The sequence below is a fragment of the Sus scrofa genome, chromosome 2 (assembly GCF_054392235.1).
Source record: "Sus scrofa isolate SSC_HxYL_T2T_F1_AM1 chromosome 2, Sscrofa_HxYL_maternal_Yorkshire_Landrace_v2.0, whole genome shotgun sequence".
NCBI classification, from domain to species: Eukaryota; Metazoa; Chordata; class Mammalia; order Artiodactyla; family Suidae; genus Sus; species Sus scrofa.
The window spans coordinates 15,222,733-15,243,874 of record NC_139384.1 but is presented as its reverse complement, the minus strand read 5'-3'; the positions used below and the strand labels follow the sequence as shown (position 1 = coordinate 15,243,874).

Here is a 21,142-nt window from a genome sequence, read left to right as displayed (position 1 = left end):
GGGAAAAAATGACATTTCAGAGGCATAAAAGGTTGAAGATTGATTAAATGTAAAAAAACTTGTGTTTCTACAGTAAAGATTTAAAATACATCTATGAATTAAGTAGTGTAGTGTGTAGTTCCTATAGAAGTCTAAGTAGAAAAGTTCAATTTGATTTATTTATTATAAAATGCCTTCAAAACCACTTATGCTACTAGTACATCCCAGGCTAAGTAAGAGTCAACAAAGTTAATCTTGTAGATTGGCCTATAGTTTAATAAGAGAGATGGAAATTTTAAGTTCAAATGATTAGATAGTTGTTAACAGTGGAAATGAAGGTGGTGTATTTTGAATATTTCTCCTTCTTTATTTTTCTCTGATCGCCTTTTGCATGGTCAAAGATATGAAATGACCAAAAAAGAGTCAGAAAGAACAAGATGGGGTTGAGAAAAAAGGGAAAATGGCTACATATTGGTAGATTGGAAATGGATACAATTGTGAATCCCAGAATGAGAAGAAAATCTAACATTAAAATAATTCCAGGATATGAAACCATTTTTAAAATAAATTTGCCTGGCAAAGGCACTTTGAAAACTTGGAACTTTTGAGCCTTATAAATTATCACATGGTAGGTATGAGAGAACTTATCAGTAAAATTTTTGATGAGACTACTTTTAAGATCCTCTTGAGTAGATGTTCTATGAGTCTGTAATAATGGGACATACCTAGAATGGTAAAAATTCAATATATCAATAAAAAATTGTGAAGGTATAATACATTCTACCCCAAAGAAATTTTCTCTTTTTTTATGTATTAAAAGTATTTAACCTCTCAAAGCCCCTTCTGCCATTCTCATAAGGCTACCATAACCCACTCAATTTTTTTTTTTTCATGATTTCCCTCTATGTCTCCTTTGTCCTCAGACAATTATATTGGGGATATATATAAAATGTAATGGGGATATTCAGTGCTCTAAGTATCATATCATTTATCTATCGTTTATATACTATAATACTATTGATAAGTACTATTTTTTTCTTGTTTTCCAGATGAGGAAGCTACAATTCTACAGTTCTATAAAATGCAACTTTTTGTTTTTTAGAAAAACTTTATTTAATTCCAAGCAAAAGGAAAACCTTAGAGTTTACATTATGAAAAGCATTATCTGATTTTAAGTAAGAAGATGCTGAAAATATTAACTAGTCTCTAACGGCATCACTCATTTTCTGAGTATCAGTGTAACATACTGGAATACTAAGAAAAAGTTAAATTCATTTCTAAGGATACATAGCAATTACTGAATATTACAGAAACTAAGATTAGTAAAATGTAGTCTTTGGTCATCCATTATCACCCAAACTTTTCCCACCTACCAGTTTTCTCCATAGCAGTAAATGACATCCACATTTACTGTTTAAGCAAAACAAAGGAGAGAACATTATTATATTATTTATTTTTTTGAATAATACATATTGTTGCACATATTTATAGTGTGAGCAATTTTCATTCATTTGAATATTTCATAGTATAAATATTTTAGATTTTTTTCTTTAATCTACTATCATGGACATTTGGAAAGCTTCAATTTAAGGACATGCACACATTAGGCTATACATGTGGACTCAGGAAGATGGAATTTACACCTAGAACTATGATGCATTCATTTAATTCTAAATTTTTCTAAATGATTTTATCAATTTAGACTCCCTAAAAGTAATGTTTGAAAGTTCTAAAATTATGAGCCACTTCTTCACCCATTTTCAGTATTATCAGAATTTATGATTTTCCCCACTTACTTGATATAGAATATGTAATTTGCAGTTTTAATTTGAATAATTGATCATCGAGACTGACAGCCTTGTGATAACTTGAATAGATGGACCAATTGTGCTGTGCCTGACTTCCGACATACAGATTTGTGAACTAATAAATGAGTATTTTTTTAAGCCACGGGATTTGCAACAGTTTATCATGATGAAACAGAACATTAGCATACCATAGGATTCAGCAAACCTATCAACTGCCTCATGAAAAAGCATATATTCAATATGAGTTTTCATAAAAGAGGAAAACATTGAGGTACAATGTTAGACATAAAGGCTATGATATCAGATCTACAGTCAGTGTGACACCGAAAGGGTTATTTACAAGAAGATAGATGTCTAAATAAGAAAACTAAGGGGAAAGACTGAAATTGAACATAACACACTAACTATACTGTAGCTGGCTTATCGGACTGTGATTGCGATTTTTCTCTTTGTGAATTTTGGAAGTTATGTTCTCCCTGATGAAAACACAAAATGCCAAACAATAAGTCGATTGCAACCATTATTTTTTTAAGACCAAAAGATCATTCAACATTCCTATGTGATTTAACAATTTAAATAAATTACATTCTAAATTAGGAACACAGGATTTTCTTTAAATTGTCTAATTTGTAGTTCATGACAAACACCTCAATCAAAATTCTCTAGGGTGTGATTCCCCAAAGCCACTCAGGTAGATGCAAATATACAGCATAATCCCTAAATTTAGTTTGCAAGTCTGGCTCACCCTTGAGAGGTTCTCTATGTTGCCCTTGATTTAGTGTTTTAATGAGAAACATGTAATTTTCTTGAAGCCCGGTAGTGGAATATACTTTGGAAGCAGTTCTGATAGCCTAATATTATAAGCTACAATAATTTTTTATAAAAGGTATGTTTTGTGAAATAATTCTCAAGAATCTTATTTAAATCAAAGAAGATTTCAGTCAATAAATCTAAAAAGAATATCTGTGTTCTGGTGAGTTGTGAAACTAAGTGTTATACTTTAATTCTGATGTGGGAAACTCTGAAATCATCAATATTTTTGGCAGAGAAACACCTTTGCAAATCCAGTAGCAGGGCAATGGTATAATTTTACTTCAGTTAAGAATAAGAATACGAGTTACTGAACTCTATTTCTTACATCTTTAAGATTCCTGGAATGCATTTGTCTTTGAACCTTCCTTCTGCGGCTTACCTGATGGATATTCAAATAATATTACCTGTTCTCAATTTGAAAAACATTTTAGGAAAATATTAAAAAGAAATCCATAAAACTGTAGAGAAATATGCCAGACTCTGCATTAAAATTTTGAGTTTAAAACCATCTAGGTGGAAGCAAGATGGAGCAGTAAAGTAACTTTGAGTTATGGATTAATCACCAAAGTTGTCTGGAAGCATTTTGCCAGGAATTCGATATTAAAAGGCAATGATGCTTAAAATCTGATGGGGTTAGAAAACAATGTGGTCAATGTGATGAAGATTCGAAGTTATAAAAAAAATGTGTTTTATGTAAAACAATCAAAATCGCTGGTGTGAGTTAAACAAAAGGCGTACCAGTTAAAGAGTCCGAGTGATATAGTGACATTAGAGCTTATGGAAATCCAGACAGAAGGGTTAAGATTTCAAGTAATTCGTAAGGAGCAATTTCGACAACGTGTGAGAATTTAAGCACAGATCTAAATAAAATGTAATGAAAGCTAGTCCTGAAGGGTGGATGTAGGCAGCCTAAATAAAGATGATTTTTACCTAGGTGACTAGATGGTGGTAGCCAGGGATAAAGATGGGAGCACATTTTGAAGAATACTTTCATTTAGTCCTATCTGCCTTTCTCTAAACCTGTACCTGAGAAGAAAAGCGAAGCCTAGAAATCCAGATAAGGACAAGGAAGAAAAATGGAGAAAAGAAAGTTATGCGTGGCTGACTTGAGATGATAATTGAAATGTGTCTCTAAGAAGAAAGCATTAGAAAAGAATCGGGAAAGACAGCTATTTCCTCTATGTCTCTGCCCAGTTTTTTCCCCCAGGTCCTATTCTCTATGTGCACAACTTCATATTTCTGAAGTTATAACTGGTGCTGCATTCCGGAGTATTTTGCAGTCATATATTTGAAATTCAAAGTATACTTATTTAAAAACAGAATTAGAAATATAAGAAGAGAAGAAATTAAATTTGAGGTGACATTTACTGCATGTCCAATTTAATCTTAGATGTTTAAAATATAGCTAAGTTATGCCTTATTTAAAATTGTACATAAAAATAAAAATAAATGCTAATACTGTTATTATATTTCCATAGATAAGGGAATCAGTGCAGAGCAATTAAACAACTTGTCAGAGACACATATTAATAGGTGGCTAAGGCCAAATTTGAATCTAGATTAACCATAATACAAAGTTTAAGATCTTTACAAGATGTCATTCATACTTTCTAGAAGATGCCACAAATGACCTACTAACAATGTTAAGCCAGTTGATGAACTCATTACAAGGATATAAAACTGGGGCCTGTCTGGTGGTCAGAGAGGAAAAGTGACAAGGAAAACAGAAAAGTGAGGAAAAATGAGAGTGAAAGAGAAGACACCTTGGCCAATTAAAATGGCCAGAGCAAATGTAAGAGTTTGTAGTCATAGCCAACTGTTTTAATTAAATGGATCTATTTAAAGAAACATTCATGTGGAGGGAAGTGGAAATAGCTAAGATGAGCAAATTCAAACAGGTCCATTCCCTGAGCCACTCGTGATGCTCAGATCATTCTAGTCCATCCTCTCCCTGACTCTCCATCAGGACCCAAACGTACTCCCCCACAAAAACCCACCTGTTCCAGGCCCCAGCCCAGCCTGGAAAAAAAAAAAAAAAATAGCCGCCTACCTCTGTCATATTTGGTTGCTCAGGACAGATTCTCTGATTTTCTCCAGCAGGAACCATAGTGATGGAAAAGGCAAATCAGAGTGTTGGAATCACCTTCATCCTCCTGGGCTTCTCCGAATACCCACACCTCCGGGTGCCCCTCTTCTTGGTCTTCTTGGCCATCTACACAGTCTCTGTGGTGGGGAACGTGGGTATGATTGCAATCATCAGAATCAATCCCAAGCTCCACACCCCCATGTACTTTTTTCTCAGCCATCTCTCCTTTCTTGATTTCTGTTACTCTTCTGCAATTACACCCAAACTCTTAGAGACCTTGGTTGTGAACATAGGGACGATCTCTTACATGGGTTGCATGATGCAGTTTTTCTTTGGCTGCACATTTGTGATTACGGAAATGTTCATGTTAGCCGTGATGGCCTATGACCGGTTTGTGGCTGTTTGTAACCCCCTGCTCTACACAGTTGCTATGTCTCCTAAGCTCTGTATCCGCCTGGTGGCCTCGACGTACTCGTGGGGTGGGTTATGTTCCTTGACCCTCACATGTTCTCTCTTGGAACTATCCTTCTGCGGGTCAAACATCCTAAATCACTTTGGCTGTGAGTATTCTGCCATCATCTCTGCCTCCTGCTCTGACACTTATTTCATTCTGATGCTGATTTTTATCATGTCCATATTCAGTGAGGCCTGTAGCCTCCTGATTATCCTCTCCTCCTACCTTTTCATCATTGTCACAGTTACCAAAATGCCGTTTGCTGGTGGGCTCCGAAAAGCTTTCTCCACCTGTGCCTCCCATCTGACCACCATCACCATCTTCCATGGGACCCTCTTTCTTCTCTACAGTGTGCCCAGCTCCAAAAGATCACTTCTCTTCATCAAAGTAGCCAGCGTGTTTTACGCAGTGGTGATCCCCATGTTAAACCCCCTTATCTACAGCCTTAGAAATAACGATGTGAAGGAGACGATCAGAGGGTTAATCAACGCCAAACAGCTGTTTTCTCACTCAACGTAATTTTGACGAGAGAGAAAGAGAGAGACGGAGTTATTTTCTTAAATGTGCTATATACATTTAAGTTGTTATTACATTTTTCTTCAAGTAATGGGATACAATTTATTGCGGAAATTAGACAATATATGTGTGTATATGTATACATATTATTCAATCTAATTCTGCTTTAAAAAATCATCTTCAGTTCAAAAGGGAAAAAAAGAAGGAAAATTCTGTTTATGTATCACTCCCAGAACATAAGAGGCTGAAAACATGCCTCTAAAGGTGTCCATATCCTAATTTCCCAACTCCTGTAAATTATTACCCTTACGTGTTTTCTTTGCTTCCTTTCTGATGCCTCTCTTTTCTCTTCCTCTCTCTTTCACATCAGGAAATATGACAAGCAGACAAATAATTCTGAATAAGAATTCTGCATGTTACTTTCTTCAAGACATTAAAGATAGCATGCTGTCAGCATTTGACAACATTTCCATAAACATTTTCTAGTCGCTAAGCCTCTCTCACACCACCTGGAGCAAACTCCTTCAAGGACTGTGTCATATCCAGAACTTTTTCTTTTTTGGTTACAAGCCCTGAGACGAGGTTATGAGAGTCTCAAAGTTACCTTTTTGCCTCCTTTTGAAATGCATATAAAGTTTTAGAGGATATATGCCCTCATATCTGGCTTCTTTGGTTTAGCATTATGTTTTAAAAGAGTATACAAGTGATTAAATGTAACAGCAGTTCCTTTTATATGGCTGAAGCATGTTTCATGAAATTGATACATCAAATTTGCTTGTTCACACTACTACTAATAGAGTTTGGCTATTTACTCCTTTATATGAAGTATATTTGATTTACAGTATTTTATTAGTTTTAGGTGTACAGTATAGTGATTCAGCATTTTTATAGGTTATTCTCCATTAAAAGCTATCATTACAAAAGGCGTTCCTATTGTGGCTCCGTGGGTTAAGAACCTGATGTAGTGTCGAGGAGGATGTGGGCTCAATTGCTGGCTTCACATAATGGGTTGAGATTCTGGCATGGCCAAAAGCTGTCTCATATATGGCTGGGATCTGGCATTGCTGCGGTTGTGTCATAAGTAGCAGCTCCAACTCTGGTTTGACCCCTAGCCTAGGACCTTCTATATGCCTTGGGTACAGCCCTAAAAAGGAAGCTAGCAAACAAACAAACTTATTACAAGATCGTAGCTATAATTCCTGTGCTGTGTGATATAACCTTGTTGCTTATCTAACATGTACAGAGTATTTGGTGTGTCTTAATCCAATATCCCTACATTTCCCCATCTCGCTTTCCTCTACAAAGCCTACAAATAACCAGTGTTGGAGAGGATGTGGAGAAAAGAGAACACTTGCACACTGTTGGTGAGAATGTAAATTGGTGCAACCAATTACATACTGAATGGAAAACAATATGGAGGTGTTCCTCCCAAAATTAAAAATAGAGCTGCTGTATTATTCAGCAGTTCCTCTCCTGGATATTTACCTTGTTTTGTCTTTAATGGAAATGCTGCTGTGAACATTCTTACACAAGAATGTGCTGCATTGTACATAAAGCCTACATTGAATGTTCTGGATTAAAGGGAGCTTGTTTCGTTCCTTTTTTTTTTTTACTAGATACCATCAAAGAATTTCCTCAAGTAGTTACATTAGTTTACACTCTGCCCATCCTGCGCCGAGTTCTAATTATTGCCCATTCTAGCCAACATTTGATATTGTCACTGTTTTCAATGTGGTGAGTAGTAATACCTCATTTTGGTTTATAATTTAAATTCCTCATTATTAAGGCAGCCATTAAAAAAATACCCTTACAATAATTGCTATGTTTGGAGTATGTCCTAAGGCAGCTGTGATTTTGCAGTTTCTCTTTACATGAAAAGGATGGTATTTGTTTTTTATGGCTGCACCCAGGAAAAGCATATGGAAGTTCCCAGGCTAGGGATCAAATCAGAGCTGCAGCTTCTGGCCTGTGCCACAGCCACAGCAACGCCAGATCTGAGCTGCATCTGTGACCTACACTCAAAGGCAATGCTGAATACTTAACCCATTGAGCAAGGCCAGGGATCAAATCTGCATCCTCATGGATACTAGTCGTGTTCTTAACCCACTGAGCCACAGCAGAAATTCCTGCATTTCTACCTTTTAATATCAAATTCCTGGCAAAACACTTCCAGACAACATTGGTGATTAATCCAGAACTCAAAGTTACTTTACTGCTTCAAGTTGCTTCCACCATATTTTTAAACTCAAAAGTCTGACGTATTTCTCTACAATTCTATAGGTTTCTGTTTAACAGTCACAACAGGAACTCCGAGGATAGTAGTTGAATCCGGACTTCTCCACATACCAATTCTGTAGTATAAGGAATTAGAATTTGTGTGTCTTGTTTACATCCTTGTGAAATGTGCGTACTATCAGGAAATAGTATGTAAGTTCACATTCACTAAATTAGTTCTTATTTAGTTATAAGAGTTTAAAAATGTTTCTTGCGACTCCCAGCCACCACCCTTAAACCTCGTCCCAACACACTTAGAGCCACAGACCCTAAAAACAAAGTCTAGCAAGGGGAATAGAAAAACAGTTCAAAGTCGGGGGAGAAGTGGAGGCTGAGAGGCTGCTTATTATGTTCACACTATTTCAGTTCAGAGGGGATGGTGTGTTGGCATAAAGCAGAGCTGGTTGTGTTATTAGATACACAATACAATGGGACCATTAAGTGACAGATATTTTAAAAATAAATTTTTCAATTGTTAATAATTTTTGATTTACAAAATAAGGTGCAAAGATATTCCAGATAGTTCTCATCACACCTCACTATACATTGTTAGTATGAAGGAAAATGGCATAGCTGCTGTGGAAAACAGTATGGAGGTTCTTTACAAATTAAAAATTGAATTGTATATTGGAGTGGAAATGAATCCTACTGGGAACCATGAGGTTGCTGGTTCAATCCCTGGACTTGCTCAGTGGGTTGGGGATCTGGCATTGCTGTGAGCTGTGGTGGCGGTCACAGACGTGGCTCAGATCTGGCGTTGCTGTGGCTGTGGTGTAAGCCGGCAGCTACAGCTCCTATTGGACCCCTGGCCTGGAAACCTCCATATGCCATGGGTGTGGCCCCAGAAAGACAAAAAAAAAAAGGGGAAAAAAATTGAATTATATATGATCCAGTAATCCTACTTCTGGATATTTATCCAAAAAATTCTAATCAGGTTTTCAAGGAGATATTAGACTTTCCATGTTTATTGAAGAACCCTTCACAATAGCCAAGATGGGGAAACAACATAAATATCTGTGGACATTTGGATTTAAAAAAATAGAGTGTATGTAAGCAACGGAATACAATTTGGCTTTAAAAAAGATGGAAATTCTGTAATATGTGGGCCACATGGATAAACACTGAAAACATTTTGCTCAGTGAAATAAGCCAGAGAGAAAAACACTATATGATTCCATTTACATGGTGTGTATATAATATAATCAAATTCATAAACTCAAAGAGGGGAATGTTAGTTGCCAGAGGCTCGTGGAGGGGAAATGGGAAGTTACAAATCAAGAGGCACAGAGTTTCAGTTAAGTAAGACAAATAAGATCTAGAGATGCGCTGTACAAAATTATATCTGTAGTCAACAATGCTGTATTGTACACTTAAAAATATCTTAAGGAGTTCCCACTCTATAGCTCTGTAGCACCAGGACACAGGTTTGATCCCCAGCCCCACAGAATGAGTTAAAACATCGGGTGTTGGAGTTCCCCATCGTGGCTCAGTGGTTAGCGACCCGACTAGGAACCATGAGGTTGCGGCTTCGGTCCCTTGGCCTTGCTCAGTGGGTTAAGGATCCGGCATTGCCCTGAGCTGTGGTATAGGTTGCAGACATGGCTCAGATCCCGCGTTGCTGTGGCTGTGTTGTAGGCCGGTGGCTACAGCTCCGATTCGACGCTGAGCCTGGGAACCTCCATATGTCGTGGGAGCGGCCCTAGAAAAGGCAAAAAGACAAAAACAAAAACAAAAAAAAAACATCCCGTGTTGCCACAGTAGGTCACAAGTGTGGCTGGGATCTGATACCTGGTCCGGGAAATCCAGAAAAAAGAAAAAAACAAAAAATACCTTGAGAGAGTAGATCTCATGTTAAGTGTTTTTACCACAGTAAAATAATATTAAAGAATAAGTAATGTTACATTATGATGGCTAAAATCTAAATTTTATTTAGATTCTATCAAGTTCCCCCCCCCCATTAATCTTTTTCTTCTCTTGGATCCAGTCCAGGGGACCACATTGCATTAAGCTGGCTTGTTTCCCAAATGACCTCTGGTCGGTGACAGGTTTTCCCTCTTTCCTTGCTTTTCTTGGCTTTGAGGATTCCAAGGAGGACTGCTGAGGTATCCTGTAGGATACTTCCAACTATGGGCTTGTTTAATGACTTATCCCATACTGAGCTGAGATTATGGGTTGGGGGAAGGACTATCACAGAAGTAAAGCTTCCATCCTTACATCACATCGGGGGTAAATGACAAGCACATTATGCCACTGGTGAAGGTCACCTTCATCCTTTGCTTCACGTCATGTGGGCAAGTTTCTCTACTTCTGAATATAGGATTCGAAATTTGGTTGCCTTCATAGCAATTATTTCTAGATTGTTCTTTTTTCCTTATTTAAAATCCTACAGTTCCTGTGTATTTCTTCAACTGTGTATCATTTCAATAATTAAAAATCTAAAAGTAAGTAATGAAGTAGATGAGGTGGTGTAATTATCTCTAATGATTTAGAAGAAAATGCATCTGCCATAGTGATGCAAGAGACAGTGTTTCAAATAATTATACGGTTTTGTGGTCCACTGAGTAATACTCCAATTACAATTCTCCGTTGTTTATAACTTCATCGTCATAGAGGCAAATATAAGACCCACAGTTTGGCCAAGTTTAGAAAGGGAATTCAGCCTTCAGTTTTTTTTCTTTGTATTCTTTGATATTATGTCCTGCAAATAAAATGCCATTTTACTTGCATTCTCATTGAAATATACTTCCGCTTTTGTTTCAAGACTAAGCCTGTTGATATTTTAAAGAGTATTTGATTACTGAGCAGGAAAATTCCTGAGGTTCATTAATCATACGAAGGACTTCATAAATTAATCAAAATCTTCTGGTTTCAGGTCAGTTCATGTCTCTTTCGGTATCTTTCAATTTAGATGAAAAGATGGAGTTCCAGATCATATAGCTTATTCCAAAAGTTATAGATAACCCTTTTATATGGTTAGAGATATATATTTTTTTAAGGCCACACTTGTAGCATATGGAAGTTACAAGGCTAGAGGTCAAATAAGAGCTGTAGTTATATCACAGCCACGGCAACACCAGATCCAAGCCACATCTGGGGTCTATGCCACTGCTTGTGGCAATGCTGGATCCTTAACCCACTGAGTGAGGCCAGGGATTGAACCTGCATCCTCAAGCACACTATGTCAGGTTGTTAACCCACTGAGCTACAGTGGGAACTCCTGGTCAGAGACATGTTAATTTGCTAAAAGAGCATGAAGTGTTTCTGATAATTGTTTTGTGTTACAGAAACTGGCAGCGGTGAGCAATGGAGAAGCTGCAAATAATTTATAGGATATTTGTTGAATTTTAAAATGTCATCAGCCTAGTTTCAATCTGAGAAAAAAACCTAATCCTAATGCAGATATTTTTGCCAAAATCATTTGAAAGTGCTAGGGTTAAATACTAAGTCATTTCCTGAGTATCTATTGTTATTAATGGAATCATTCCAATAAATCAGAACAGTAGTATTAATCTCCCTAATATACCAGGGTTTTGCTAATATTTTCAGATGTTGAAGGGTACTCATTTATTTAAGTAGCCTGAACAGGAAGTTCCCTCATCATACAGCAGGTTAAAAATCTGGCATTGTCACTACAGCTGTGGCACAGGCTGCAACTGCTATGCTGGCTGGATCTCTCCCTGGCCCAGGAACTTCCACATATCAGCAGGTACAGCTGGATAAATAAATAAATAAATAAATAAGCCTGAATAATAATGGATATTTGCAGTGTATCTTCCCAGTCCTATTTGCTACTGGGAAGAATATTCTGAAGGTATATTCTTTATGTGTCAAGGAGGCATTCATGGAGCTATGTCTGGAGCCCAACACTTGATCCAGACAAAACTAATAAGATGGAACAAAATCATCCATAAAATTGTGTGGCAGTTTTATGTCTGTATCTTGCAGTCATTTATTCTATGGCCTTACTGCTTTCACCTCCTTATCTTCCTGAAGTTTGTCTCATCATAAAGAAGCCTTATTTCTTATTGACTGAAAAAAAGTGTAATGTTCATTGTAGCTTGGAACATATTTTGTACGAAATTACTGGTTGTGTGTTCATACACGTCTGTTTTTCTGTTTCGCAAAAGGTTATATATTTTTATGTTGGATATATTTATAATATTAAATGTATATCAGAATAGATGAACTAAAAAGCATATTAATATGTAATTAATGTGATTTAATTAATTAAAAATAAAAATGATAAAATATCAATCAAAGACCAATAAATTTCATCAGGAGACAGTGTACTGTTAATGGAGGTTTCGATGGTGGCTACATGATCATTTTATGGGTAAGGTTCTGTAATCAATTTTTAAGTACTAGCTGGAAGGCATGGGACTAGATACAATTTTAGCTTTATCCCAACTAATACATTCTATGGGTATTTAATTCTAACATCTGAAAAAGAAATAAAAGACATAAGCAAATTATACTAAGATTTATCTGACAACATTTGCAATGTCATGTGATGTCTGGATCCTTAATGTAGTTCTTTTTTTTTTTTTTTTTTTTTTTGTCTTTTTTAGGGCTGCACCTGTAGTATATGGAAGTTCCCAGGCTGGGGGGTTTGAATAGGAGCTATAGCTGATGGCCTATGCCACAGCAATGCTGGATCCAAGCCACAGCTCATGGCAACGTCAGATCCTTAACCCACTGAAGGAGGCCAGGGATTGAACCTGCATCCTCATGGATACGTGTCAGGTTAATTACCACTTAGCCACGATGGGACCTCCATTAGTGTCATTCTTAGAACCACAACAAGGTACTCTTTGCTTCTGTTTTACCTCTCTTGTCTTTGTTTTCTATAATTTATGTTTTGCTCTAAATTTATATTTTAGTTCTGTAATAAAAACAGTAATGAAGCCCGAATTTTAGACAATAAGATGATTAGTGTATATTTTAGTGATTCTCATAATTTATCATTCATCAATATCACCTGGAGGGCTGGTTCAACCATAAATTGAGGGCTCCATTCCAGAGTTTTTGATTCTGGAATTTGGCGATGATGCTGAATTTGCCTCCCTAACAAATTCTCAGGTACTCCCACTGCTACTGGTCTGAGGACTGTACTTGGAGAATAGCTGTTCTTTTTCTTTTTCTTTTTAGGGCCTCACCTGCAGCATATAGAAGTTCCCAGGCTATGGGTTGAATAGGAGCTGCAGCTGCCAGTCTATGCCACAGCCACAGCAATGCAAGATCCAAGCCACATCTGCAACCTATGCTGAAGCTTGCTGCAATGCCAAGTCCTTAGCCCACTGAGCAAGGCCAGGGATAGAACCTGCATCCTCCTGGATACTAGTCAGATTCTGAACCCGCTATGAGCCACGATGGGAACTCTAAGAATCACTGTTCTGCAGCAACCTCACTGAGACACATGAAGTTTCCTTCTTCTCTGTTTCTCTTTTCTATTAATGTCTACTTTCCAGGAATAACTTTTGATTCTTTACTCAGCAGGGGTCATGATGTTATCAGAAGGAAATCAGAGTATCATACCCACATTTACTCTTCTGGGTTTTTCAGAATATCCAGACCTCCAGGTTCCGCTCTTCCTGGTTTTCTTGTCTATCTACACAGTCACCGTGGTTGGGAATCTGGGCATGATGATCATCATCAGGATCAGTTCAAAGCTCCACACGATCATGTACTTTTTCCTTAGTCACTTGTCCTTTGTAGATTTCTGTTATTCTACCACAGTTACACCTAAATTATTGGAGAACTTGATTGTGGAGGACAGAACCATATCTTTCTTTGGGTGCATTACGCAGTTTTGCTTTGCTTGCATATTTGGAGTAACAGAGACTTTCCTGTTAGCATCGATGGCCTATGACCGTTTTGTGGCCGTGCATAACCCTTTGCTCTATAGCACTGCCATGTCTCAGAAGCTTTGTGTTCTGCTGGTGGCTGGGTCTTACTCCTGGGGTATAGTGTGTTCCCTCACACTCACATATTTTCTGCTTGCATTATCCTATCGTGAGTCTAACATCATGAATAATTTTATCTGTGACCACTCAGTAATTGTTTCTGTCTCCTGCTCAGACCCTTATATCAGTGAGATACTCTGCTTTATGATTGCCGTATTCAATGAGGCATGCAGCCTGATGATTATTCTGACATCATATATACTCATTTTTATCACTGTTATGAGGATGCCCTCTGCAAGCGGACGCCAGAAAACCTTCTCTACCTGTGCCTCCCACCTGACAGCTATCACCATCTTCCATGGAACCATCCTTTTCCTTTACTGTATCCCTAACCCTGAAAACTCTTGGCTCACAGTTAAAGTGGCCTCTGTGTTTTACACAGTGGTGATTCCCATGCTGAACCCCTTGATCTACAGCCTTCGGAACAAAGATGTAAAAATCACATTCAGAAAGTTGGTCGTCACAAAATTTCTTCATCACTCAATGTAATATTGTGAGATTTATTACATTATTTCCAAAGATAATGTGATTTCCCATGCTACAGGTTGTTCAACTCTTGTAGGGCAATTGATGGGTCAAGTTCAATCTTTTAATCAACAGACTTTTAGTTAATATATCTATAGGACATTTTATTGATTGTCGCACACATCAATGTTTAGAGGAATACCTGTAAACCACATGTAAATCCAAAATAGAAAAAAAATTATTTGACTTTTTTTTATAATATTTGTAAGTTATTTTTAAGCACTTTACCATGTATAGTATAAGTTTATATGTGTGTTTCCAAAGTAAAATTGATTCCAGCTCATCAGATAAGTGTAGATCTGAAATGATTCTCTAGAACTGTCATCAGGAAACTCTTACCCCAGAGATGGCTTTGTTTCAGCTTACAGTAACTTAATGAATCCTTTACTACTTATTGTATAAAAAATGGTGGTAGTTAATTTTTATTCATGAAAGTTATATCTGACTAGCAAAAAAATGAATAAAATATTGTTTTGCTTTCTCTAAATTAATATTCCCATTTTATTTCAAAATTTTTCAATAATCAAGGCAGTGGGATATTAGAATAATAGCATCTCAAAAGGGACTCAAGCATCTCTAGTCATTTAAATTTCAAAAATCATGCCATTATTGGAGTTCCCATCATGTCTCAGTGCTAATGAGCGGAATAGTATCCACAAGGCTCTCTGGCCTTGCTCGTGGGTTAAGGATCAGCGTTGCGGTGAGCTGCAGTGTAAGTCGAAGATGCACCTGGGATCCCAAGTTAATGTGGCTGTGGCGCAGGCCGGCAGCTACAGTTCTGATTAGACCCCTCATCTGGGAACTTCTGTATGCCAAGATGGGGCCCTAAAAAGACAAAAAACAATGCCATTAAAATTCAATAGAGAAATGATAATTTTCAGCAAGCAATGCCGAGCAAACTGGATATCCTTATGGATAAGTGAGTCTTAACTTTTATTTCAGACCATACACAACTATTAGCATGAAGAAAATGAAATGGGTCCTGGAAGTAAACATAACGAAACCAAAAATTAGCATATGACAGAAAAGATCTTTCAAAATTTAGGGTGGGAATTTTTTGAATGAAACATAAAGAAGCTGGATCATTTTTTAAAAATTTTATAAAAGGAACTTTTATAAAAGGAACAGTATGACAAGCATGAGATAAAAAGTTCTCAAGTGTAAATGACACCATTAATAAAATGACAATAAAAGCCTCAGATTATGAGTAAACACTTGCAATATGCATATAATTGATAAAGGATTTGTATGTAGAACATATTGAGAACTATTTATCCTCAAAACAAGAAAAATGATCTAATTTAAAGAGTTGGTGAGGGTGGGGGAAAAACTGTAATTGCAGTGTATACATGTAAGGATAACCTGACCCCCTTGCTGTACAGTGGGAAGATTAAATAAATAAATAAATAAATAAAAGAGTTGGTGAAATATTTGGGCAGACAATTGACAAAATAGAATAAACAAATAGTCTATATACATATGAAAAATATCATTAGTCATCAATGACATTCTTATTACAAGTAAAAATAAAACCTCAATGAGCTATTTCTGCACTCCCACTGGAATGTCTAAAATGTTTGAGTTTTAGGATTCCCATCGTGGCTCAGTGGTTGGCGAATCCGACTAGGAACCATGAGGTTGAGGGTTCGATCCCTGGCCTCGCTCAGTGGGTTAAGGATCTGGCGTTGCCCTGAGCTGTGGTGTAGGTCGCAGACGTGGCTGGGATCCCAAGTTGTTGTGGCTCTGGCATAGGCCAGCGACTACAGCTCCAATTATACCCCTAGCCTGGGAACCTCCATATGCCATGGAAGCAGCCCTAGAAGAGGCAAAAAGACAAAAAAAAAAAAAAAATAATAATAATAATAAAAGTTTGAGTTTTAGATATTGGCGAAAATGTGGAGCAAACTGAATGCTTATGCATTTCCAATGAAAGTAAAAGGTTCAATGACTTCGAAAACAGTTTAGCAGTATCTTAGGAAGTTATGCAAACACTTCTCACACAACTCAACAATTTATTCCCATGAAACTAAAAAAATTCCCAGACTATTATGCTACAGAAACTGTAACTTAACTATGTGTAATAACTTATGCCACTGACTTCGTGGTAATTTGTTATGCAGCATAGAAAATTAACATAAGAGAAAGCTGCAAGCTTGGAGTGACATGGGTGCAGAAATTGGCTCCCGGAGGCTGGTCCAAGGTGCAGAGGTGTCAGTGTCGTGTGTTGCAAAACTCAAGGCTCTCCTGGTGAAAGAATAAGCATGCAAACCCGCTGGATTCTAGATCAAGACCATGCTACATACAATAAATAATTCTTATGCCTAGTGATAAACAGCCTCTGTAGTGTTATGGCTTCCTGGTAGAGTCTGGCAAGGGTTGGTCAGTTTATCAGTGGCCTGGGGAAAGCAGAAGTAAATCTAATTGGGTGGTGTAGTGGAAACAATGGATTGGTTGACACCCAGTGGTTCTAGAGAATTAAACACATTTCCAAAACGCATTTGTCATTTTTAAGAGAGTATACCTTTTGTGTGTGTGTGTCTTTTTGCCATTTCTAGGGCCACTCCCATGGCATATGGAGGTTCCCAGGCTAGGGATCTAATCAGAGTGGTAGCCGCCGGCCTACACCACAGCCACAGCAACTCGGGATCCCAGCTGCGTCTGCAACCTACACCACAGCTCACGGCAATACCGGATCCTTAACCTCACTGAGCAAGGCCAGGGATCGAACCTGCAACCTCGAGGTTCCTAGTTGGATTCGTTAACCACTGAGCCACGACGGGAACTCAAGAGAGTATACTTTTTAATTGTATTAACATAAGCTTGGACGTGTGGATTGCCTATATTTATGTCAGTAAAGTACATCACTGTTTCCAAAGACAATAATAATTAGTTACATTAAGCAAAAAAGCCAGAATCCAAGTCATGTTGTTTATTTGTCTCAAAGCACATACACCATCTACATAGAGAAAAGGACAGAAAAATCATACTGTAAATTCAATAGTGGTTATCTCTGAATGGTTTTACTGTAGTGACCATGTTTCTAATTGTTTGCATATTTCTCTATAATTCATGTTTTAAAGAAGTTCTTGAAGTAGGCTAGGTGAGGCACGGCCTCCAGTGATTTAGAAGAAAGAACGTTTTTATAAATTGCCACTTAGGAGGGCATTCAATCTAATTTCTGAGCTCGTGATATAAAAAGAAAGAGTTCAGCAAATATTCTCTGGGGTCTAAATCCCCAAGGTCATGAAGAAAAACCTAAGCCCTCTGTTATGTTAGGAATCAGATCCAGCTTCCAAATCTCTCTCTCTCTCTGTACAAAACTCTTTCTCTGAGTTTTTCTGGATATTAAGAAATATATTCCAGTCACATTAATTTAAATTCACTGTGGACTTCTGCTCTATGGATCAACTTCTTAATGTTTTACATGATGTATGAATTCTTAGTGGGAACTTCCCTGGAGTCTGTTAATAGTAGAAACACGATCTGCAAGTGAGTTGGTTTCAGGTTGGGTGACGTATCTTGTTATCATTTTCTCATATGGTGAACACTGGGTTCCTGCAACCTGTAAGGCAGGGAACACTCTTTGTGTCTTAGCGCCAAATATCTCCCAAGTCCATCTTCCTGAAGGCTCTCATTGTTAAGCTTTGACCTCACTCCCCCTTTTTCCTGGGGTGTCATCCTGATTATTGCCCTGAGAATATCCACCATGTACCTAACATGGTTGTCACAGTGAAATTTTTGAAAAGAATATTATAACGTTGGAGATTGCCCTCAACATCTCAAAAGATGATAGGAATAATACTAACATTTCAAAAGAAGATAAGGATAATATGTATATAGTGATAGTGAACACTATCTATAATACAATTCCAATGTTCTGATGGTCTAGAGGTATACCAAGAATGAAGAAAATATTCCTGGAGTCAAAATGGGAAGTCTGTGAACTGCTTTCAAATACAAAATGCGGAGTTCCCGTCGTGGCACAGTGGTTAACGAATCCGACTAAGAACCATGAGGTTGCGGGTTCGGTCCCTGCCCTTGCTCAGTGGGTTAAAGGATCTGGCGTTGCCGTGAGCTGTGGTGTAGGTTGCAGACGCGGCTCGGATCCCACGTTGCTGTGGCTCTGGTGCAGGCCGGTGGCTACAGCTCCGATTGGACCCCTAGCCTGGGAACCTCCATATGCCCCAGAAGCGGCCCAAGAAATAGCAAAAAAGACAAAAAAAAAAAAAAAATACAAAATGCTTTTGGTTTCTCAAAATAATGTATATCAAAAAAAAAAAATTCATGACCTAAAACAATATTATCACATGTAGTTTAATTGAAACTAATGTTCCTGTCACCAGAAATTTTGAAGGTGATAATGTAGCTATTGGTGTCTGTTGCCACATTCTCTAGTTCTTGAGAGAAAACTTACAGTGTGTGGAAGCATTGAGCAAAATATATTTTAAGTTACTCTCTAGTTCAGACATTCTGTAAGTATTTAATGCTGTATTGTTCCTAGTAATTTTATCAGATTAAAAATATATTCATAGTAAGTTGAAAGGTAATGGTCCAGAAATGTAGAAGATGATGTTGAAAGCATCAGTAACACTAAGTGAGAATCGTGAGAAACAAATAGGAGAAAAACACAGGAATGAAGTTATTACAAGTTGTAAATATGACTTCATTATTTTACCAGATTGCTGTATGGTTTTATTTATTTTTATTTATTTATTTATTTATTTTTTGTCTTTTTGCTATTTCTTTAGGCCGCTCCTGCAGCATATGGAGGTTCCCAGGCTAGGGGTCGAATTGGAGCTGTAGCCACTGGTCTACGCCAGAGCCACAGCAACGCGGGATCCGAGCCACGTCTGCAACCTACACCACAGCTCACGGCAACGCCAGATCCTTAACCCACTGAGCAAGGGCAGGAACCGAACCCGCAACCTCATGGTTCCTAGTTGGATTCATTAACCACTGCGCCACGAGGGGAACTCCAGCTGTATGGTTTTTAGAATGTTAAGGCAATAATGTTAGTATCCAACTGGCGTCGATGGAAAGCTTTAAGATACAGAGGATACTATTTCCTTCAAAATCCATGTATTTTTTCAAAACTTGAAAATTCTTGCCATGACTTATAAATTCTGATTTTCCTATGAGCTCCAGTTTGAACATCCTAACTCTAGAAGTATTACTATCTTTAATACATTACTTCTCCTGATGCTTTTTTTTAAAACAAATTGTATTGCTAAAGTTACATTCATTCTTATAGTAGTATTAAAAAGCACAGACTTTCAGAATGATGGAACTGTGAAAGCACATTTTCTACAACACTGTAGAAAAAGTTTCTAACTTTAAACTTAATTCTTTTTCTATCACTCAAGGTCAGCTTCAAACCTTAACTCATTATTATCAAGCCGTGTAACATTAAACAAGTATCTTAACTCATGTATGCCTGTTACCCACTTTGAAGGTCTTAACGTTATTTAGCAATCAAAATTAATGTGTCCTGGAGTTCCCGGGTGACTCAGTGGGTTAAGGATCCATCATTGTCACTGCTGTGTCACGGGTTTGATCCCATGTAGGAACGTCCACATGCTGCAGGCACAACCAATAATAATAATAATAACAATAATAATAATAATGTGTCTTAATATCTTGGCACAATGTCTGCCACATGGTGAATGTGATCTACGTACACCATTGTCATTATCACTGGTATCATTTTTGTTGTCACTATTTCAGATTTTCTCCAACAGCAATCACGGATTTAGCTGAAGGAGATCAGAGTGCTGGGGCCACGTGCACCCTCTTGGGCTTCTCAGAATATCCTGACCTCCAGGTTCCCTTGTTCCTGGTGTTTACCGTCTACACGGTCACCGTGACTGGGCCTCTGGGCATGATTGCCATCATCAGGGTCAGTCCCAATCTGCAAACTCCCGTGTACTATTTTCTCAGCCACTGTCCTTTATTGACTTCTGTTATTGCCCCACAGTTACACCCAAACTCTTCAAGAACTTGGTTGTAGAAGACAGAACTCTCTCCTTCATCATATGTGTCATGCACTTCTTTGTATTGTGCTTATTTGCAGTGGCAGAAACAGTCATGTTGGCAGTGACAGCCTATGACCGATTTGTGGCAGTTTGTCAGCCTCTTCTCTACACGGTGGTCACGTCTCCAAAGCTCTGTGCATCATTAGTGGCCAGTCCCTACCCGTGGGGTATAGTCGCTTCCCTGATGCTCACCTATTTCCTCCTGGCATTGTCCTTCTGTGGGTCTAACATCATGAATAATTTTGTCTGTGAGCACTCTGTCATTGTGTCTGTCTCCTGCTCTTGACCCCTCCATCAGCCAAGTGCTTTGTTTTGTCATCACCATATTTATGAGGGCATCAGCCTGGTAATTATCCTCATTACTTACATATCCATTTTTGTCACTATCCTAAAAATGCCTTCTGCTGGTGGGCACCGGAAAGCCTTCTCTACCTGTGCCTCCCATCTCACCGCCATCACCCTTTTCCATGGGATGGTCCTGTTCCTTTATTGTATACCCAAATCCAAAAACTCGTGGCTCATAGTCAAAGTGGGTTCTGTATTTCAGGCAGTGGTGATTCCCATGCTGAATCCTCCAATCTACAGCCTCAGGAACAAAGATGTGAAAGAGAGTGCCAGGAAGTTAATGAATCGCTTAATACAATGTTGTTGAAGTTTTGTATTTCCAAAAGAAATGTGATCATTACACAAAG

General features: G+C 37.8%; 2 protein-coding genes and 1 pseudogene across 2 annotated transcripts in view; all 3 read left to right on the top strand.

Annotated features, from left to right (window-relative positions):
* The window catches only part of LOC146405189 (olfactory receptor 1165-like), a 458,625-nt gene extending 449,771 nt beyond the window's left edge, over positions 1 to 8,854 (top strand). Inside the window, exon 7 of the mRNA XM_085010078.1 lies at positions 4,698 to 8,854. Coding sequence (XP_084866204.1) covers positions 4,712 to 5,659 — 948 coding nt within the window. The 5' untranslated portion in view covers positions 4,698 to 4,711 and the 3' untranslated portion in view covers positions 5,660 to 8,854. The remainder of the gene's footprint in view (positions 1 to 4,697) is intronic.
* A 4,577-nt stretch (positions 8,855 to 13,431) lies between these two features.
* On the top strand, positions 13,432 to 14,382 carry LOC146405188 (olfactory receptor 5D13-like). Its single transcript, XM_085015184.1, has one exon. It carries the CDS (start codon positions 13,432 to 13,434, stop codon positions 14,380 to 14,382), a length of 951 nt encoding a protein of 316 aa, XP_084871310.1.
* Positions 14,383 to 16,581: 2,199 nt separating this feature from the next.
* LOC100519593 (olfactory receptor 5D3-like) lies at positions 16,582 to 21,102 on the top strand (annotated as a pseudogene).
* Positions 21,103 to 21,142: the final 40 nt, after the last annotated feature.